General features: G+C 40.3%; 1 protein-coding gene across 1 annotated transcript; it reads left to right on the top strand.

Annotated features, from left to right (window-relative positions):
* The first annotated feature begins 1,376 nt into the window (after positions 1-1,376).
* On the top strand, positions 1,377-21,921 carry LOC115598264 (slit homolog 2 protein-like). Its single transcript, XM_030449939.1, has 4 exons — positions 1,377-1,552; positions 3,311-3,382; positions 4,598-4,669; positions 21,846-21,921. Exons 1-4 carry the CDS (start codon positions 1,377-1,379, stop codon positions 21,919-21,921), a joined length of 396 nt encoding a protein of 131 aa, XP_030305799.1.
* Positions 21,922-23,162: the final 1,241 nt, after the last annotated feature.

The raw sequence follows: 23,162 nt of genomic DNA on the forward strand, positions 1-23,162 counted from the left end.
GGAGAGCCGGCCTGCGTGCGGCGGTGCCATCCTATTGTTCAAGCGGAGAGAGTCGGGGTGCGAGGGAAGGAGCCGGCGTGTCGCTTCCCTTTTTCTCCCCCCACCTCCCCTCTCTGCTGGTTCCCTCAGCCGCCGGAGGAGCGCCGCCGTCAGGGAACCAAGAGCCGGGCTGTTCGGCACCAGCACCGACAGCTCAGGTGCACCGGCGGGATCGGAATCCCAAACCCTTCCCGAGGCTTTGCGCCTCGTCGGGAACGGGGAGAGGAGGAAAGTTGCTCCCTTTCCTGCGGCAACCCCAGGAGCTGCTGGACTGGCCCCACCTGGAAGGACTGAGCAGTTCCTACCTTTCCCATCAGGTGCCTTTGCCGCAGCAAAGCCACGGTAACCGGGAGACCAGGGGGAGCAGAATAACGCACCCCCCCCCGCCCCTCCTGCTCTCGCCGCACATCGCTCGCTATCTGGCCTGCCTCGCCGTGCTCCCGGGATCACAGGAGGATCTATAGCTGTGATCTGTCACCGAGGAGAAGGAGGTCGTGGATGAACTCCCTTCCAGCAGGGCAACGAATCACTTCTCGAGCTGCTTATTATTATCGTGCTCTAGGACCAGCCCTTTCCTGCTAAACTTGGCTTGGGAGCTTACAGCAGGAGGGGGCGCGGGGGGGGGGTGGAAAGCCAAGCCCAACATCATCTTCTGTGTGTTTGACTTTTTTTTTTTTTTTTTTCGCTCTCCCTCTTGCCCTCCCTCCTCCTCCTTCCGTGAGACAGTTTGATGAATGCCTGCGAGAGGGGTATGATTTGCTGAGGCGCCTCTGGCAGGGCGGTGTGTGCGCGGTGTCAGCCCCGCCGCCGCCCCCCGTGGGGCTGTGAGCGGCCCGCGGCGGGGGACGCGCGTGGGAGCGGCTGCTGCGCTGCGCGAGCTGCCGCGGAGGAAGCGCGCCGGGCGGGCAGGCGGACGGGGCTCCGCGGCCTCGAGTCGGGGGCTCGGAGGGGAGCCGCGGCTTTGAAAGGGGCGAGCAAGAAGATTAGAAGCCAGCCCAACTCTGCCTTGCCCTGAGCCCTTCGGGTGTGCTTCGCCTGTACAGGGAGCGTGTGAAGACGAGACCCCAAGAGCCGCCTCTCCCCGCCACCCGACGGGCTATAGCGAGTGAGGGCCCGGGCCCGGCCCCCCTCCCAGCGAAGTTGCCTTCAGGCGCGGATCGGTGCCACCTACCCCACTTTGCCGGGGTTGTTTTCTTGCCTTTGGATAGAGAGGACTTCGTTTTCTGCCCACCCTGAAAGTTGCCCGAGAGCTCCCCGCGGCGAGGAGGAGGGCGGCGCGCCCCTCGCCTCCCCGGGGCCGAGGCCAGCGGGCCCCGGTCGGGCGGCAGCGGGCGGTGATGATGAGCGACTGGGGGAAGCTCACCCTGTCCCTGGGGCTGCTGCTGGCGATGGCGGGCGCGGTGGCGACGCAGCCGTGCCCGGCGCAGTGCTCCTGCTCGGGGAGCACCGTGGACTGTCATGGGCTGGCGCTGCGCGGCGTCCCGAGGAACATCCCCCGCAACACCGAGAGGCTGTAAGTAACCCGGCTGGGGCGGCGGCGAGCGCCCCTCGGCACCAGGCTCCCGTCAGGGCAACGGTGGCCGCGGGAGCCGGCCCGGTTTGAGGTCCCGACGCCCTTTGGAGGGGGCGGGGGGTTCTTCTCCGTTCTTGGCGGTGCCCGTTTCACGGCGATGCGCTGCGAGACGGGAGAGGTGGCCGCCTTTCATCCCCAGCAAGCCGCAGAGGGGAGCGCGGTTCCCGACGCCGCGGGGAGCGGGAGGAGGCAGCACCGCGGCCCGGGAGGGGGGAGCCCGAGGCTGTGGCGGAGTGGCCTCTCCCCCCGCCGGCGCCCATTTCCTGGCAAACTTGGGCTATTTCGGCTTTCTTTTTCCCACAGGCGTTGGGAAGGGCCGGGCCGCGGCGCCCCGCCGCGCTCCGCGGGCGTAAGGGAGGCCCCGGGGTGAGCGGCGAAGCTCCACGGGCTGCCGCGGTGGCTCCGCTCTGGGAGGCGGGCGGGCGTCAAACTGGAGCCCGGCGGGGCTGTGCCCTTTTGCAGGCACGCCTGTCGCTTGAGGCCAGGGCAGGCTGGGTTGTTTAGCCCCCTTCCCACTCCCAGGGAAGGCACGGAGTTGTGCGGTAACTGCGATCCCTTCCCTCCATCCGCTTTTGGAGACCGTTCCTGTGCCCTCTGGCTAGGGTATTTTCTAGTCTTGCGAGAGAGCAAGGCTGTGGTTGGTTATATGTCGTATCGGGCAGCCTTTGAGGAAGGTGTAAGTGGAATTGTGGAGCATGTTATTTCGTACTCTAAGTCGTTTAAATGTTGGTGTATCAACATATCCCTAGCGATGGTTTTCATTCAGGAAAAGTATCAGGGACACATTGCTGCTGAGACCTGTGCGGTTTTTTTTCAGTTCTGTTTTGGCCACATGTCGTGTAAACACCAAAGAAATTTATTTTTTTTTCCTACCTTGGGAATGGGCTGTAATTGCTAGGGTCGTTTCCTTGTAGTACCTCTTGCTAGTGGTTTACCTCAGGGATTGCCAAGTCTGGTTTTACTGGGAGTGATCGCAATTGAGAGAAGTTTAAATCTTGACCCCAGAATCTTATGAAAGGCATATAACTCCAGGAGAGAAAGGAGTGATGAAGTATGAACAGTATGAAATGCTAGGGTGTAAGTACAGTTTTCTATAGCTTCTGTGTGTGGTTTCCATTCTGCAGTCGGTATAGTTTGCTGTGCAGCAAATGAAGAGTTTAGTTTTCTTAAAATTGTGTTGCCCTTCAGATATCCAACAACCTTGTGCTCATTTGAAAGCTAATGTGTGCTGTAGGAAGTTAAGCCCTATTCTGCCTTTGTAGCAATACTATGAAAGCTGAAAGTTGCTGACAAAAATAGTCTTGATTTCAGTCACTTAGGTTTTGTAGCAGTCAAATACTGTAGCATTATATATATATTGTAGCTTTAGTGGTTTTCTAAATGCAATTATAACCATGTTCATTGATACAGATTTTGTTTCTGCTGTATTAAAGATAAATGTGAGCTTTGTAGTGGCAGGCAGAACTGACTTAGTAAAGGTCTCTTATTCCAAAGTTTGAAACTAGTACTTTAAAGATAAACCCTCGTTCAGTCACTTGGAACTTAGGAACTCCCACAGTTTTAGTTGTAGGAATGGTTCATTGAGTTCACTTACATCTCCTGACTTCTGAGAAGGCTGTGTCCATGAAAACAAACATAACAATTTAAAAGTAACTTTTGAATGTTTTAATTTTGCTGCTTATAAATTATTCTTCTCAGGGATCTTAATGGAAACAACATCACAAGAATCACCAAGACTGACTTTGCTGGTCTAAGACACCTTCGAGTACTGTAAGTTTTATTTTTATATCACTGACACCTTTTTGGACTGATACTAGAGTTTGTTATAAAAACCACTGAACTAGTTATCTTTTGGTTTATAAATTGGGTGGGTTATCACTTTTTAACTATTGTGCTGCTACTTCTGAGCTCACAGCCTCTCCCATGTGTTACACACTGATAACAGTAAGTTAGCAATTGCTTTAGATAGGATTTCTTTAAATTTTTTTTAAACATTTCCTTAAGGTTATAATTTGAGGATTTAATTTGGCATGTAGCTCACAAATAAGAGGTGCTAAAATTGATTTGAATGACTGTTGGAGTGACTTCATTTTAAGGTTAGGAAGTTTTTAGTTAACACTGAAAATGGGCATTCTCAACCTGAAGTATAAGGAAGTTCATTAAGAAAAAGTTATTCCTTCACTTAATTTAAAACCATGTCCCAGGTGATGGTTCTTCCTTTTCTAGGCAAAAAGGAAACACTTTAACAGTGAATTTAAAGAAGGAATGACTTGGTTTGTGTTTTTTTTTTTTTTTTGTCAATACTTTTGTTTCAACTGTTATGAAGATTTTGATTTTTTGTGTTGTTTTTTTTTGGGGGGGGGAGGGAGAGGAGGGAAATCTAGCTAATAGCAAGTTTAAAATACTTCAGAATTCATTTATTTATTAAGCTGTTTAATTTGAGTGAATAGTGGTATAAAATCCTTTTCTGTTTTTCTCAAGCAGAATTTGTTGTAGCAATTTTTAACTGTATTTACAAAACAAAACTAATGTTCCAATTACAGTCTCTGCGCAAACTTTCACTGATGTTTTTTACCCAAAATACAGTTGAATATTTCTGTTTTGTTACTCATGTGAGACTAGTATTGCTTTCACACTGTTCAACCAGAGTACTGTAACTTGCTGAAGAACAATGTTGTATGCGTGTTGGTGCACCCAGTGTGTAAGCCTATGTGTAACTTTTTGCCTTGAGGCTCTTAAAATAAATGAGCAAATATAATATCTATTTCTTTTACTGAGAATTATTCCTCCACCCCCCCCTTTTGGGGTGTATGTGCCCATGTAACGTGTTGATGATGGGGGTCTGGAAGGTTAAGGTGGATGTCACTCTAGAATAACTGTTGTACTATTTTAATGAATATGTGGTTGCCTTTAAATGATTAATGTTAATGCCACAGGTTATCTCGGAGCTATTAAAACCTGTGTACAACTTTTCCTTTATTTCAGTCAACTCATGGAGAACAAGATTAGTACTATCGAGAGAGGAGCATTCCAGGATTTAAAAGAACTGGAGAGGCTGTAAGTATTTTAATTCTATACATGCGAGAGATTTTTTTTTAATAAGTGTTAAGGTACTCAAGCTTGATTTTTATTAATTGTTTGAACTTGAGTCATCTGTGCTTGTGTCTATGAGAGAAATAAGGAATTTCCTAAGCAGTCTATATGGGACTTGAACTGGGGGGAGTTTTCATGAGCAGCCCAGCTTTGAGGTGTAAACTGCAATTGTCTTGTAGGAAATAGGTTGAATACTATAAACTATTTTCCCTTGAATACACAAAGAGATGTTTGAACATGAATACACCTAAACCATGGCTGTTCTCTGAGGGGAAGTGTTAGATATTTGTTAGTCTTTGAGGAAACTGGATGTTTTATATGATGTCTTACTGGAAGTAACTGCTAGGTAAAAAGTGTTGTCTTGTCATGTACTATGAAAGCAGCAATTGAATTTTACTCCATTGTTTATATGACTAAAGCCTTTTTAAAGACTTCAGGAAAAACATGAAGTGTTAGCTTTCAAAACCTGAATTTGAACTTTAAAAAAAAAAAGATGATGTACTATGGAAATGATAGGATCTTGTCTAAAGCAGAAGTGCAAACATCTACTTGGTTACAGGACATTAAAAATTAGTATTTCTCAAACTAGTTTTGCTTTTTATAATATCTGCTTTTTTTTCCAGTAAGCTGCATACATTTTCAGTATGTGCTTTCTTTGCAACATTTCTTTAAAAAAGTATTTTTTAAAATGTGTTGTTCTCCTTATGACATCTGACTCCTTCAAGGCAAGGTGCTGATTGTTGGATATAGTTTTAGTTTGAGGTTATCAAGGTCTATGAACACCACTATATTAATGTGTGTTTCTGTAGAACTTGAGCAGAGTCTTAATTATCAGGTATCTTAGTTTGTGTTTTCATTAATCACCTTTCCTTTAAGCATGCCTCTGAGGTCTTGTTTAGTTTTTCATTTGCTGCAACTTTAACTTCATAAGGGCATTTCTACTTTACTCCATGGAAAAGCAGCATTTGCCTAAACATTCAGTTTGTCTTATTATAGTTGTGCTTTGTATCCCCAGATGCTGTGTGCTTAAAACAAAAAAGCCACAAACCATTATGGTTGGGTGATATAGACAAAGCTGTTCAAGAGAGTTAGTAACCACCTATGTAATTATGAAATTTCTGTAATAGTGCAAATATCATGTACTTGAGATACCTCATTTTAAAAAATAATCCAAAGTAAGTTTTCCACCTAAAAATGGAAAGTGTTGTTACATAGTGCAGCCTTTTCTGAATAAATTTTAATGAGAGATTGCTCTTAGAAAATGCATAGTCAGATTTTTTCAAAGTCCTATTAAACCCGACTTTATGCAATACTTTTTTACAATGTGTTTTAAGCTTTGTACAAAGCATAGCAATTTAGTACAACTTCTCCTGCTGAGGACTATATTGGAATAATATATACACATTCCTAAATTTGGTTTATAGGTTCTAGCTAAAAAATTAAACAGCAGTGTCGTTCATATTGCAAAAGTAAGTACACATACATGAAACATTAATAAACATTAAGAGATCCATGCTTTCACTATGGATGTGGTTTGACACTAAGATCCCAAATATTCACTAAGTTCTAAACAGTATATAGTCAACTTTATTTCTTGATTATCTTGAAGCAAGATCCTGCTGTGTGGTTTGTTAACAATATTTCAAAAATTATTTTAACTTGTTATAATTCCGAGGCACTTGATCATAGGATTTCTGAAGTGTAGAACTGTTATACTAAAAAAAAACTTTACTACTTAAAACCTGCTTGTCTGTAGTGTTCACATTTTTTCATTTAGTTTTTTGTTGTTGTTCTTTTTCTTTTTTTGTTTGTCTTGGTAAATCTGTAAAATCTTTGGAAAAGTTTTCCAGTTACGTAAGATAGCAGTTCTGAAGAGATTCTAATTACTGAGGCTACTTTTGTGGGTTATTTTTGTTAGGTCTTCAGCAGGCAAACTGACATTTGAAAATTTTTATTAATTTAGACCTACAAAGTTAGATTGTTTTATCTTCAGAATAATTTTGCATCTGCTGCAGTTCTTGTCTGAGTTTCTTTAATTTGCTGGAATCCAGTCAATGTTAGGTGTGTGGTTGACTTGTAATTTGAATATATATGCAGGATGTCTTTAAACGGCCCCAGCTGTTGGCTAAGAGCAAATATTTCATATTTGTGAGGAAAAGCTGACAAAATTCCTCTTGTTTACAAATGCCAAGTCCATCTGATGAAGGCACATTGTTATCTGACAGCCAATTCATCTCCTTGGAATTCTGAAATTCAAAACGATTTCTCATGAAAGTTGTGGATACTTCCTTCAAGTATTTTCTTTTATACATTAAGCAGCAAGCATTTGAAAGGTTTTTAGTTTTTTTGGGTTTTCTTTTTTTTTTTTTTCCCAGTGTCTAAGTGTAGGATGTCACATTTCCACTTTAAGTACAGTGTGCCAAGCTCCTGTCAAGGAATACCTGATGTGGTCCTGTTAGCATGCCAATGGGAGAAGTGAACCTTACTGCTACTTCAGTGAACTGAAGTTATTTACATGCAGTATTTCTTATGTTGGAATATCTTGCCCTAGCACATACGGGCTGAATTTTAAAATGTGTTTACTGTGCTTCACTACTCTTTAAAGTGAAGAATAGACTTCCACAGTAATTTGCTTTTGGGGAAAAAAATATCCACCTCTAGGTTAAGTGGTGGTTTTTATTTTTTTGTTGTTGTTGTTGTTTTGAACTTTAATTTGATTTACAAAAGCCTTTCTTTTTTAAACCAGCTACCCTGATTTTCAAGGAATTCTTTGGTTGATCACTGATTTACTCATAATGTATACTCATTTGTAGAACTGATTATGCAAAATACTGAATTTCCTCAACACCTTCTAAGGGAACTGGGAATTGAAGACCTGAAGCACTTTGCAAAATTTATCTCTGAGAGAAGACACTGTAAGCCTTCTCCTCAGAAGAAAACAAAGATTTGATTAAATCTGCTTTGACCTCTCCCAAGTGGATAGAAATGTTTCTCCTATGGTTTATTTCAGTAACAACCAAGTTCTGGCACACTATGTATTTGTAGCAGTCTGTCCACTTTTAGACATAGTATGTTCCAAAACAGGAATTTGTGTCGCTGTAGTGTAATTGTAGAAGTGCAATGGAAACCAAAACCACAGTAAACACTGCTGTAACAGGTGATTGTTACTACAACAGCCCTGCTGTAATTTTAACGTAAAAATGTTCAGTTAGCAATAAAGAACTACGTAAGAACTGGGGAACTGGGGGGGGAAACAATATGGAAACTAGCAGCTTTATCCAGCTAGGTTTTAGCTATGGAAACTTCAGTTGCTGGAGAGACCCTGCTGAAGCTGAAAGTGATTTTGCTGTGAGCCTTTTAGTTGGATGCTTCTCTAAGAAGTCTTCACTCCACTGTGTATGCACTGCAGTGTTTGCTTGGTTATAATCTCCACCAGTTTTGTCTGAAGGCTCAGCTCTTAAAGGGGTTACTAGTTCTGATCTGGACCAATTTGGTACAGCGCTGTCTGAGTGAGGAGGTCTGCCTTGAGGATGACTTTGCAGCCTGTATCTTGGCTGGCTGAACCACATGGTCTGTTGTTGTGTAGATGCTTGGTCTGTTGGAACAACCCTCTTTGAACTTGAGTATACAAAGCCTACTTTTTAGTCATCAGGACAGCTCATACTTTATGTCCTTAAGCAGTGTCAAAAACTCTAATTATGATCTTTGCTGTCCCGTATTTAACATTGCAAAGACTGTCTATATCAATTACTAACCTGTATTATGAGATTGTGTTTCTCCAGGGCCTCTAAAGTGTATGTTGCCACTTGGTAATGGCAGATTCCTGAAAGAGAGGATTGAGATGAACTGTGACATTGTCTGAACCTCTCTTAAATAGACCACAGTAATTTATTATTGGTGGGTTTGGTCTGCTGCATGGCAGGAAGGCACAGAGGGTCAAGGTACAGAGAATTTTCAGTTAAAATTAAAGGATTTCCAGAGACCATTGCTTATTATAGGAGACAAAACCTTTCAAAATCTTTCCTTATGAGGATGTGAAATTAAACACCTCTTGCATTATAAAGCTCTTGGGTGTTGATGTTTATAATAGTTTGGAAAAATGTGCTGAGAAAAGATGAAGGTAAAATGAAAATCTCTACTTGCTGCAAATTAACACTATTATTAGACACAGCTTTAAAATTGATGTTTTAAGAGTGTAGTCAATTGTTATCCTCAAGACTATCTTCTGTGATGTTGCAGCTACTGGTCAAAGTATTTCAGTGTTTTTACAAGCTATTGTCATCTGGTAGAAAGTACAAAATTTGGTTGGAGGCAGCTACTATGGACTGTTGAACCAGTTCTATTATAAGCTACTGAAGTCTAAAATTTCCATACAGTTCTGTGTGCTCCAGAAATACAATGTAGTCAGGCTTGGAGGGCTAAGTATACTCTTCACTTGTTTATGTAGTAGAGCAGTTACCTTTTTATTTAGGAAAAAGTGTTTTTTGGCTGATTGAAACATTGTCTTTAATTTCTCTTTAGGAGTTTTCAATGTCTAAAGGTTCAGATGCCAGCTGTGATCATTCTAAGACTCTGCTAAGCATCCAAAGATGTTGGAATAGGAAGAGTTTACACTAATCATTTGAAAACTACCCCTATTTTTCTTCCTGTATTTCTGTATGCTCCATTGAGGCATCAGTATGCCCCTAAAATGCTAATTTAAACTGATTCTGCAGACCCTTACCACATAAGTAACTTGGTTTGCATGAGTAATCCCAGTGATTACTCTTGTGAGAAAGTTCACTTGTGTGGCCTTAAAAGTTTCCAGGCCAAGTCCCTACACCTTTGATACTTGAATTATTAGAATTTATTTCTTATATCCATTTATAAACTTAAAAATCTAAAGAGCTCACTGTGTAGACTTAGAAAAAAAAGCCCAACTCTTTGAAACCTATTCCTGCTAAAAACTAGGGTGGAGGTAAAATGTGACTTTCTCAGGTTCTAAAACAACTGCAACTTCTGAGTTAGCATCTGAGCTAAATATTTACCCTCCTGTACCTACTCAGAAACCAGCCCCAATGTGCTAAATGATGGGAGCTGAAACACTGTGTTCAAGAAAAGAATGCTGTAGGGGCTGAACTTCAAGTTGGTACTTGAAATAACTTTCAAACTGCTATCTATGTTGTATTTTTATGTTTCTTACAAGGTATTACTGAATGATGGAGGAAGAGATATTTTAGAAATTAAGTGTTATAATTCATGCATTTTTCTGAATTTTTACCACACAATTCTAAAATAGCAAACTGGAGTTTTGGGGATGTTAACAGCTGTTTCAAGATAAACCAGATAAACTGGCACTGCTCCTGTCTAGTGTAGGTAAGGCTCTTACATGTATGGTCTTTCTGATGGTGTAGATTTACTGATTGTATAAAACATGCTTTCCAGAGATAAAAGTAAACCTGTGTGCTAGCTTTTTACTGTGTGGCATGAGTTTTCAGTTTCATTCCCATTTTTGACTAGCTCTATCCATAAAATAGAAATCCCAAGCAGGAAAATAGTTACTTTGGTTTAAAAGTGGGATGGATAGCAGCGTTTCTATGATTTTTTTTTTCAGTTTGAGCTGTGTCAGTGGATTAAACCCAGAATAGTTAGTTTTGGTCTGAATGTTTTCTTGCTGGGTTTTAAAGCTCTATAATACAGCCCTTCAGTTGCAGAAAAGAAGTGTTAAGACCCCCAGATTTCACTTCTGGAGCTAAATGATCAAAGTTCAGGAGCTAGGGACTTTGGAAAAAATGACAAATGTTGTCTATTTTTATGATGTAGTTTTTTCAGTTTTAACAGAAGCAAAACCTGACTTTATTTTTTTCAAATTTAAAGAGGCTTATACCTGAAGTTTAAAGGCTAGGGTGGAATTTTAGAACCACTGGTGAAAAATGCTATGTCAGCAGTAAAGTCACTGCTACTGGTCCAGGAATCATTGGTACCATTACCATAGCTAAAAGAAAAGCCAATAAACGAACAGTGTTTTAGCTTTTTGAGCTCAGTCCTACATAATCTTAATGAAAGCAGGGTTGTTTTGTTTTAATGAGTAAAATCTTGTATGGCAAGTGAACTGAGCTCTTAAAAGAGTTCTTAGCTCTTTAACAAGAAGTTTGTCCCCATTATTTTTCTCACTGAATTTTGGTCTTCATTTTGGTGAGCAAGTTTATTAATAGACTGAGTTAATAATATCTGAGTTGTGGTTCATCTTGAAGAGTTTCTAACTTCTGCAGCCAGGAAGGTCTAGGTTGGACTGTCTACAACCTGAGGTGCTAATGCATGTGGGATTTTTAATTTTTTTTTTTTAAGGCTGCTTGAGGTTTTGATTTATTGTTAAAGTTTTTTAACCTGTTAGAGCATTGGTACTGTGTCATCTGTCTGACTTGAGTCTGAATATATGAGCATTTGAAGGGTTAACACCTTCACACGTGTGTGATAGGTAACGGAAGAATAATGAGTTCAGGTAGAGAATGGGTTTTTGAACAGCCCTGAAGGGGGTGAACAGTTATTCCTTGTTAATCACGGATGTGAAAAAGCCATCTCCTAACTAATCCTGCATAGTTTAAGGGCAATGCATAGCACATTCCTCATCTTGGAACAAGGAGGAGACCACGAAGCCTGCGGTGCTAATCACTTACCAAAGGAATGTGAAACCATCTTACACAAATTGTGCTGGGGCACCTGTATTTATATTTAAAAAAAAAATTAAAAAATACTCAAGTAATTACGAGCAGACTTTTGTCAAAGGAGCTACAAATATCATGTCTAAAAAATATGTTAATTCAGGAGCAGGCTGATTTGAAAGACATTATTACATGCAGTGTTTGAATGGAATTATAAAAACCAGTTAATAGATGCATTTTTGATTGCAGAATACTACAAAATGTTTGGTAAAACTTTTAAGTTCAAACCCAGTGTTCTGTTAAAAGCCTTGTAAATGTTTGCTGTTATTTTTAGTATATTTTATTCATCCGACTCTTTTCTCATGGGACTCCTTTTATAGGTCTAGAAGTCAAATTGCAGTGAGAAGTCCTGTTTGCTCTTTGCAGTCCTTTTTACAAATTCCACGGCAGGAAGGCTGTTTATTTTTCCCACATCTGTTTTGTGCTCATCCTTTGTGACACTGTTTGCTGGATGCTCTTCTTTCTTGCTTCCTCTGAAATGGGTAATTTGCACTGTTGCAAAATGTTGAAACCAAATTTGATTCTACAGAACTGGTGTGCCAGTGTTTTTTTTCTTTCAGGTAGCCTTTTTTTTAATTCAGTAGATGTTATAAATGGATGCTATGGAGCACTCATTAAATTTTAAGATCTACATTTTAGTTTTACTCTGTAAAAATCATTCATCTGTTGTAGAGCCAGTTCATTTTTTTTTCTTTTAAAGATTCAGTATTAGGTGGCCACAGGTGAGAATTGTCTTTACATTTTAGTACAGCAAATTTAAAGACCATCTGAGATGCTCCTTATTTAACTGCAGAAGCCACAGTTCTGTGTGGAATTTTATAGTTAAATGCCAAAATGTGTGAGGGATCTGGCTGCGAGGCTGCCACTTCAGTGACTCATATTGTTAAATTACCTCATTTACTCTAAAGTCTGGTTGAAACTTCATCAGAAATGTTTTATTTTCCTTCATAGTACCCAGTGCATTGTGCTGGCTTGTCTGTAATAATAGTCTAGACCGATAATCAAATACATTGTGGCAAAGCCTCCCTTAATTTTTTTTTAAGACACACCAGCTTTTCTGACTTTGGTTTGGCAGGATGCCTGTACAGGTGCTGCAGAAAAATACTTGAGTGAAGATTTACTGTGGTAACTTGCTGCCAGAAAGACAGTTGCAAGCCTGTGTAGACTATCTGCAGGCCTTTCTTGCCCTTCTAAAGATTTGCCCAAACTCTAGCTAAATTCCATCTAATAGGTCACCTTCCCTTCTTCTCCTCTCTTCTTCCTTTACCTTTTTTTTTTTTTTCTCTTTCCTCCTTGGGAGTAGTCCCAGGTGTCAGGGATCACTGTTGCTTCACCTGATACTTGATTCTGAATTATTTTATGGAGATTTTATAGCTTCAGTCTCCTTCTTTGTGTTATATCTTGCATAATAAAATCCAGTGATTCAGCCTCACAGGACTGTGGAGGTTTGAAGGAGCCTTGGTTGCTTGTCTAGTCCTGGGCCACTGATCAGCATAAAGTCAATCAGAATAGGTGATTGAGGGCTGTTTCTGGTTGGGTTTTGAATGTCACCAGTGACAGAGAAGCTACAGCCTTGCTGGGCAACCTGTTCTGGCAGTGACCTCCCTCACAGTGGAAGATTTTTCTTAGATTTAAATGTGATTTCCTGTATTTTGATTTGTGCCAGTTGCCTCGTCCTTTCACTGCATCTGGCTTAGTTTTCCTTACTTGGGAAGGGAGTGCATTGCTTGCTTACACAGATGATGTGTTTATATATGTTGAGATCACTCTCAGCCCTCTCTTCCCCAGGCTAAACAGTCCCAGCTCTCATCATCTGATGTGAAAGGTGCTTCAATCTGTCTTCATGACCCTTCCCAGGACTTACTCTAGTATGTACAAGTCTCTCATGTTGAGTCTGGCTTTGGGCACAGCTCCCTGAATGTCTCATTAGTGCTGAGTAGAAGGGAAGGATCATCTGCCTTGACCTGCTGGCAGCACCCTTCCCAATACAGCCCAGCATGCTGTTGGCCTTGACTGCAAGAGCACATTGCTGGCTCCAGTTTAATTTCTTGTTCACCAGGACTCCAGGCTTTTCTTTGGAAAGCTGGTTTCTGAATGGTTGTTTTCCAGGCTGTGCTCATGCTTGGGGTTATCCCTTCCCAGGTGCAGGATTTTGCATTTGAGTTTTGGTGAGCTTCATGAAGTTACTTTTTTTGACCAATTGTCTGGGCTGTCCAGGTCCCTCTGAGCAGCAGTGGATGCACTTGTTGTGCTGGTCATTCCTTCCTGCTTTGTATCATCTGCAAACATGCTGAGAGTGCTCTTGGTCCTGTCTTCCAGATGGAGATGCTAAACAGTGGCTCCAGGACTGACCTCTGGGGTATATGGCTGGGTGCTTTCAGTTTGTCTATGAGGACAACTTATGAGAGAGTCTCAGAAGCTTTACTGAAGTCAAATTAGAACAAAATTTGTTACTTTCCCCTCATATGCCAAGTTTTTTATTCACTGCAGGAGGCTATCAGGCTGGTCAGGCATTGTTTTCCCAGTTGTAAATCCATGCTGGCAACTCCCAGTCATCATCTTGTTCTTACTGTGTATAGAAATATCTTGTTTTGCTCTATCACCTTCCCAGGCATCAAAGTGAGGCTACCTAGCTGGTAGTTTCCTGGCTTTGTTTTTCACACTTTTTAATGCTATAGATAGAAAGAATAATTACTAGTTATAGACATATCATTTCTGTGGAAACAGGATGCAACATAGAAGCTTTGAGATAAAGTTTCTCTTCTTCCTTTTTCTTCTTTTTTCTTTTAGTTTTTCTCTTCTTAGGAAAAATATGAAAAAGCCAAACCCCAACTAAACAGAAACTTTGTCCAAGCTCTGCTTATACTTGAAAACCTTAAAAACAAAACAAAACTGATTGTGCAAAAAAATAGTCTTCTGTGTAATATACGAAGAATTGCTTAGGACAGGGATGGAATGTGGTAATTTTGGATTTCACATTAACTCTGAGAAGACAATGAAGGACAGAAAATGTTAGGCTTCAAGTGGTGTGCATTAGTACAATGTAATACTAGAGTTTGCAAACTTTCACCACTTCCTACACAAGCAAGAAGCTGAGTTTGCAGTAGTGTCTATGTCCTGCTTCATTTCAGAAAATATTTCACTGAAATAAATATCTAATTGGTATTTGATACTAAGCTACCTTGGCTACCTACTGTTTAGCCTGGGAAATGGAGCCCTTATTGTGTTTTTTTGACCTGAGAAAAATTTTGACTTGGACATCCAAGTGCTGCAAGATCAGCACTGAATTGCAATTTTTATTCATGTGATCAGTAAACTTGATACTGCTGGGTTTAATGAGATTATGAGGAGTTTGACTGATGAGATGAGAAGGTCTTTGCAGAGAATTCTTAATGGAAATACTGGCACAATCTTTTGCTTAGCTCTTAGTTCTTGGGACTTCTCGCTTGATGACATGTTCACACAAGTCTTATTCACAGACAGCAGTTGCCAACTGTGTAGAAGTTCAGTATATTGTGACTTTGGACATGGGTGCACAGATGTTCTTTGCCTCTGGCAGATGGAGCAACACAGTGGTTTTGTAGGAAAGTAATAAGGCTTGCCTTCCTTGCAGACATAAGCTTAAGTTGAGCTCTGTGTAGAGCTGTCTAATGGGGAAGTGTAGGCATCACTTATTCTGGTATCTGGATTCTGATCCTGTGTATCTAGGGTCAGGTTTTTAGGACTTAATGGCTAAATCTGTCCATGGAGGTGATTTGGGTGCAGTACCCTAGCTTTCTGTTGGGTTGACTCTGTATTGACTGAGCTCATAAAGCCTGAACTGATCTTAGTCCCAGCAGACGCACATCTCTTTAACCTCTTGGAAATTTTTTGGGAGCCTGGTTCCCAAAAAACTCTGTTATTGTGAATAAGAAGTACTGTTGTGTGAACACTCAGTGGCTTGTTTACAGAAACATGATTTCGTTTAAAATTGAAATTTAATGAAAAAAATGGCTTGTCTTTTTAAAGTTTGCATATTTTGCAAATAAGCTTCAGTGAAGAGATGAACTATGTGGTAGTTTTATAATGGTGCAATAATAATGTCAGCTGACAAACAGTTAAGGATGTGCTGTTCTGAAGAGTGCAGTTTCTAAGCTGAACAGTTCTGTGTGTTACTTTGCACAGATAGTGCATTTACTTTTCACTAACTACGAAGGAGGAATGAAAAATAATGACTTCTGCTGTCAGTAACTTTGCATGAGTTGGAAGCTTTCTATCCTTCTTCCTGAAACAGTGATGGTAGAATAAAATGCATCTGTGCCTTGTATTTGGAGTTTTGGAAGGCGCTCACTCTCTCTGCACCCAATGGGATAGGCTGTTTCTAATTAGAGTACAGCTGATTTATAATTTTCTTGGAACAGCTGTTCAATCAGCTCTCAAGTTATCTTTGAGGGCTTTTCTTATTTTAGGGGGGCTATGGCTAAAATTGGCTCTACTTGAACTAAAATCTTCTGGAAGACAACTTGGAGGGGGGAGAGGGAGGGGAAGTGGGGCAACAAAATAGCAGCCATCCAGTACCTGGGAGGTGGTTTGAAAAAAATTTAAGCCAGGCTCATTGCTATGGTGAGACAAGAAGCAAAAACTGAAAGGAGAGGCTATGACTGGGTATGAGAGCAAAACTGCTACACCATGAGGACAGTCAAGGACTGGAACATCTTGGTGGCCGAGAGACGTTGTGCAGATTCATATGGTTTCTCTGGCTGTATGCAGTTGATTACAAGAAGCAAGAGACAGTCATGTCACAAGTCTGGGAAACAAATACAGGAATACAAGCTCATGAATAAGAGTAATTGCAGATTATTACATTTCAGACAATGTAAGTAAGAAGAGTTTTATTCTTCCCTTCCTTCCCCATGCATGGTTGGTACTGGATCCCAGTTACTGTGGCATGATAAATCTCGGAGTGGATTAGTGGCATGGCCAGACTTCAGTGGATTAGGTTATATGTCATGGGGAGCATAAGGACCTCTCTCTCATCCTCTAGATACCCTGTTCTCTAGAGCTAATCACTCAAGCCAATTTCTTTGCTTACTTTCCTGTTGTCTGCTTCACAGTGCAACCTAGTGCTTGTCTGTACCTACTTTTTATCTGTCTGTTGGCATTCATCTTCCTTTAAAGAGCATTTTCACCTATCTGTCAAAGATTTTCCTTTGTCCTTAAACTGATTTTTCTGTCTACTACTTTCATCACTTCAGTTTGAATGTGTTTTTCTAGTCTTTATTGTCTTTAGAACACTGAGCTCTGGGAGCTTTATTTAAAGTACTTCAGGCAGTATGTGGACTTTGCTTGAATTCATCCTGGAGTTCAGAAATTTACCTGTGCCAGCCTGTTAGTTTGCCCAATTTCTTCCTAAAAATGTATTCAGTAAAAGAAAAAAGCTATATATATTTTAATTGCAACTGTGCCTCAGTTTCCTTTTAATCAAAAGACTTCTAAAATGTTGGACCTTCATACACTTATTTCTGGCCACTACCAAGAGTCTTTATTATCTAAAGTATTTAAGTTAGAAGAGATTCTCCAGTACATTTTCTCTTGCTTATAACACTGTACTCCTGAGCTCTTTGCCTTTGCTTGAGAAATTTTTTTTTTTTTTTTTTGGGAAACTAAATGGTGGCAGTATGAAATCTCATCACTGTTTCTTCATTTCTTCACATTAAACACTGTACAGTTCTGGGAGGACAGTTCAGTTGATGAACTTCAAGTTTCCCTTATCTCTGTCTCGGTGAGGTGAAATCTCTGCCAACACACATGGAAAGAGAACATCGTGGAGTTTTTCTGGTTGGTTTTATGCTGCATTAGCTGTAGTTCTTTGCAATCCATAGTCATGGATTCTGTGATCCATCTGTGCTTACCTCAGGTTTCAGCTCCAAGGAGGAAAGGGGTTGTGCCTGTCTCACTCTTGTTCCACTAGGTGTGTGTGTTCTGGATCTTGCTATTTCAGACAAAATTAAGCATGAGGTCACCTGAAAAGGGGGAAATAGTGGAGAATGCTGTATATTAGTGAAAAATCTTCACATAGGAGTATTTTTTTGACTCTGTGTGTGTGTGTGTCGCAAAGACTGAGAATTCTTCATGATGACTGAAGCTGTTATATACTGCAATAGTAGTCTAAATATTCTGTATTTGCCCTGTATCCTTTTTAGCATTCACTTCCATGTGAACTCATAGCATTTTTTTAAACAGAACTGGGTATTATAGTCTTGGAAAATTAATTTCAGTGAGGTCCAGTTTGTAAAATGTCCTTGTAGGAAACATAAGAACAGAAAATTTATTCCTTTGAGAGCAACTGTTTTAATTTTGTATGTGTAAAGAGTGGCTGAAGCTTTTTTGAGGATGATAATGTATTTTGCATTGTTTCCTTCAAGAAAATGAGTAGTGTTTTATATTCTTAGGCACAGGCAGTAAGAAATAGTCAGATTTTTAGAAGAGAAAGTTGAGGTCTAAAAAACTCCAATGAGTAGGAAGAAACTGTTCAAAGTAGAAGCTGCAAGATACAGAATTCATTAAAGATCAGTAATTTATTTGTGCATTCCCTCAGTTAACTTTAGGTGCTCAAAGAGCAAATGTTTTAATTTTGTAAAAGTTTTATAAAACGATGAAGTAAAAATGTAGGTTGAAACACTAATTGTAGGTGTCAGGCTCACTTTGTAGAAATTGTTGAGTCATAAGGTTTGTGGTCTTTATTGTTAGGTTGATTTGTGAACTTGATTTATCACCTATGACTCAGTTTTTTAAACTCTGTAGCAGCACAGGCATCAGTGTAGCAACAGTACCTCAATTGTGAGAGCCATATCAACTACTACAGGTAGTAACTAACTCCTGATCTAAGGTATTAACTACCTGTGCAGAAAGTTACTTACTAGCACAAGTGTTTCACCTGTAAAGTATCATTCTAAGGTGATGTCCTAAGAGTGCTACTGTATTTAGTGAAAAGCACCCTTCTTCTGACTGAAGACCTTTATCATCACTTATTAAATCATTGTACTATAATGCCTTGTTTGTTATGTGTTTCATGGGTTTAGAAAGGGCAGGTCATGCCTGACCAACCTGATCTCCTTTTATGATCAGGTGACCCGTCTGGTGGATGAGGGGAAGGCTGTGGATGTGGTCTACCTGGACTTTAGCAAAGCGTTTGACACCGTCTCCCACAGCATTCTCCTGGAAAAGCTGTCAGCCCACAGCTTGGACAGGAGCACTTTATGCCAGGAACTGGCTGGAGGGCCGGGCCCAGAGGGTGGTGCTGAACGGGGCTGATCCAGTTGGTGGCCGGTCACTAGTGGTGTCCCCCAGGGATCAGTGTTGGGCCCAGTTCTGTTTAATATCTTCATTGATGATTTAGATGAGGGGATTGAGTCCATCATCAGCAAGTTTGCAGATGACACTAAGCTGGGGGGGAGTGTGGATCAGCTGGAAGGCAGGAGGGCTCTGCAGAGGGACCTGGACAAACTGGAGAGTTGGGCTGATTCCAATGGGATGAGGTTCAACACAGCCAAGTGCCACACCTCGAGTACTGTGTCCAGTTCTGGGCCCCTCAATTTAGGAAGGAGATTGGGAGCGATTTTAGGAGGAGATTTAGGAAGGTCCTGGAGCGGGTCCAAAGGAGGGCAACCAGGCTGGTGAAGGGACTCGAGCACAGATCCTATGAGGGGAGGCTGAGAGAGCTGGGGCTGTTCAGCCTGGAGAAGAGGCAGCTCAGGGGAGACCTCATCACTCTCTCCAACTCCCTGAAAGGAGGTTGGAGCCAGGTGGGGGTTGGTCTCTTTTCCCAGATGACTTCCAACAAGACAAGAGGGCATGGTCTTAAGCTGTGCCAGGGGAAGTTTAGGTTAGATATTAGAAAGAATTTCTTTACGGAGAGGGTGATCAGACATTGGAATGGGCTGCCCAGGGAAGTAGTGGATTCTCCATCCCTGGAGATATTTCAAAAGAGACTGGATGTGGCACTCAGTGCCATGGTCTAGCAACCGCAACGGTGGTTCAAGGGTTGGACTGGATGATCTCTGAGGTCCCTTCCAACCCAGCCAATTCTATCATTCTGTGATTCTGTGATTCTATGATATAGGACTTGTGCAAAAATGCATACAGAGTGATTTCTTTGCCTCTTCAGTTAAAGTTTGCCATTGCTGTCTAGTATCTAATTGAGTCCTTAAAAATACCAACAAATTTTTGACCTGAACAGCTTCTGATTAGAGGCTAACTTCCTAAAGTCTTGTTTGCCCATGTACTTTTTGATCTGTAAGACTTGGAGGTTTAAGTCTGAACTATTTATCAAAGAGCTAAATCAATTTTATTTTTCTTTTAACCATTTGATGTTCAGTGTTGAGGTCCATTTTCACATTATTCTTTTCTGATCGCAGAAGTTGACTGCAACATTTCTTCTGCTTCAGTTTTGTGGACTTAGTATATACTTACACATACATTTACTAACAGTAAAAATCTCTAGTTTATAATGGCCTTGCAAAAGTTCAGTAGATCCACAAACACTAAAATATATGAATTCCTTTTTTATGTGGGTAATGTTTTCTTTTTAAGCAATGTTCAAATGAGAAGCCTTCCACTACTCATTAACTTCTTTATTGCTCTGCCTTTTGTTTTATTGGAAACTTACCTTCTTCTGGTTTGAAAAGATGACTTGAAGCATCAGTTTTTGTTGCTGCTGGATTAAGCATTTTTTAAAATTCTTACAACTTACTAAACTTTCTTCACTTATTTCGCTTATCCCACTAAGTAAGGGATAAGATTCCTTTTAGGATCTCTTTCTTTCACTCTCCATTCACTTATCTTCCAAATTTAAATGTCTTCTGCTTAAAGAAATTAGTTTTTTTGGTGCTTGACTAAAAAAAAGGAACATTACATTAAAACTGGATAATTTTGTATATCTAGATACCAAAAAAGCTGACTGCTTGCTTGTGGTTTGAAATGTAGGAACAACCTGTGGCTAGATAACATTTCTGGGATTATTTTGCACTTATCAGTAGTCCTGTTGAACTTTAGTGGAGTAATAACAAAGTGAACTAAATTGTGGAGCAATGTAAAACTGGATTTTGGTTGTGTCTGTGTATCTATATGTGAAATTATGGGAAAAAAACCTTCAAATTGGAAGGACCTTTAGACGGAACAGTGTTTATGAAAAATGAGCCCTGAGAGCCTAGTTTGAATATAGCCCTAAGAATAACTAAAGAAATTTTAAACCTTTATGAAATTTTAAAATTTAATTTTGCAAAATTGCTGTCAATACCTTTTTTTTTTCCTTGTAGAATATCCTTGTATTGAAATTTGTAACATAACCACTGTAAGGAGGAAATAAATATCAGATAATATCTTGCTGTCTGGTGTCCAGTAATGCTTTGAATTACTGCAGTGAGAAGCACTGCCCATTGCAAACTGGGACTTTTGATGTGGTTGGTGGGACAAAGCAGGTTTTTCAGTGTGTGTGTTTGCTTGAATGGCAGGTGGCATGTGTGGTGCATGGCTTGAAAACAATCAAAAACCTGTTTTGAGCTTGAATTCTCTACTGGTATGACTGTGTGCTCCAGGGCTGTCACTTACACAGATAATAATGTGAACTGTATGCTTTAAAAACATGAAGATGGAATATATTTGATTTTGCTAGTGGTTGCTCTGTTGCCTATGGCTATGGTACTGTGAGCTTTGAACTTGTCACCTCAAATTAGAAATTTTGGCTATGATCAGCATGTTCAGTGAGAAACTTTATAGTCAAATGGGTAATTTCAGATTCCAGTTGCATTTTTTCTTTTGCACTGTCTTATGTACAACTGATTGTGTCTTATCTTTTTAAATTTAAATTCCTCATGATGTACCATTGCAGCTACAGAGAAATGCATGCAGGAAAATGTCCTCTAATGCCAAATACGATTCTATGAAGCTGTGACTTTTTGACTTATATTTGATCAAGGTTCCTGTAACTGCTTCTTCTGCTTTTATTTAAATGAGTTGTATGGATCTTTAGATACATTATCTCATTACTTAACCAAGTGTATGCAATTGATTCCCATTCCCTTGAACCTTTTCATGGTCACAGAATGTTGATCTTCATTATAGTAAGAGAAACACGGAGCTGGTGGGGACTTGAATTTTTTGCTTTCTAGTTGTTTATACAGGATAGAGCCCTGACTTTGTGATTGAGTCACACTACTGAAATTCAAAATCATTCATAAAATAGGTAATATGGTCTGCTGGGGAAACCAGAAAATGTAATTAGTCCATGGTAAATTTACGGCTGGACCATGTCTCCGCTAATGGACCAGCACTGCAGAGCCTTTTTGGTCTTTGAGATTAGCTTGATACAGCCTTGGGATGCCTGCTCAGATTGGTTGCATTGCATTGTTGTAGCACTTGTAACTTAACACAGCTTTTTCTTTTTCTTTTTCTTTTGAAAGGCGCCTAAACAGAAATAACCTTCAGTTGCTTTCTGAGCTGCTCTTTCTGGGGACGCCGAAGCTGTACAGGCTGTAAGTAGGCACAAGCCAGTGACTGCTCTTCTGTAAAACTTGGAATTCATGTCATTGTGTCTTGCAGTAGGCTTTTTGTTTTTAGTCTCAAACAGGGCTAAAGTGCATCTATGAATCTTGATGTTTTGTTTATGATCAGCATTTTCTTGGACTGCTTTGCAAGATTTTTTGAAAAAAAAGCAAAAAAACCCAACCAACTATATTAGGTACTGATAGTTGTATGGGACAAAATGTTTTTATCCATTCTCACTTCCATAATGAAGTTTTGCTGGAAGAATACTTTGGCTTTCCTCCTGCTTATATTTTGGTTTCTGTATTAAAAGAAATTTAAAAAAATGCCTATGGAGATTCTGACTAAGAGATATAACACTGTATCAGCACTTTGGTTTTGTGGTGTTCTGTTTTTCTGGCTTCACACACTTGACCAGAAAAGTTGTGGCACTGGGAAATGGTAGATCTGTGGAGAAGTCTCTCCTGTGTTCCATCAGAAAGGTAGTGACTTAAACTCTGGGAAGAAAAACTATGAGAGGCTTTACCTTTCACAAATACTATATCAAATTGGGCAGTGACTTGGTTTTGATTTGTATTTTTTAGTTTGATAGTGTTTTACTTTGCAATATTTAAATTTGGTGTTGATACTTCAGTGCTCTTAAGAATCCACTTACTTCTGCTACAGAAAATGTGGAATGAAGTTTGGATGCTGGTTTCTGTATTTATATTGTCAGTTATTGTAACAAAATAAATGTTAAGGCACCTTTAAATTTCAATATGTAGCATGGAAGCGATACATGAAATGCTTAAGTGGGCTTTGAAAAGATCATACAAATTCAGCCCTGTTTTAATTTGTTATGTATTTGGCACATTTTTGTAGACTTCAGGTGAGATTTCTGCTTTTGACATTTCTGATTTTATTTGGTTTGGAAAAAAAGACTGGAGGTGGAGAAAGGTGAGGTTCCTCTGACTAGTTCCCTAGTAGTATATGGAAATATTCTTGAGAACAAATGGTGTAACAAAGCTTTTGTTTTTAGGGGTTGATTTCTGTTTTGATTTTGTAAAATAATAGTTCTGTGCCATTCCTAGTGAGATAAAATGTTACACTGAAAATGACTATTATGAGTGCAAGTATTTTGTCTGTGTATTTTTGTTTCTTTCCATTGCCTTGGATGTATGTATCTTTGTTTCCAGAATTTCCCTATAGTTGCAGTGGGTTGTTAAATTATTAGTCCAGAAAGCTCCTGAGGGCTT

The sequence above is a fragment of the Calypte anna genome, chromosome 4A (assembly GCF_003957555.1).
Source record: "Calypte anna isolate BGI_N300 chromosome 4A, bCalAnn1_v1.p, whole genome shotgun sequence".
Lineage (NCBI taxonomy): Eukaryota > Metazoa > Chordata > Aves > Apodiformes > Trochilidae > Calypte > Calypte anna.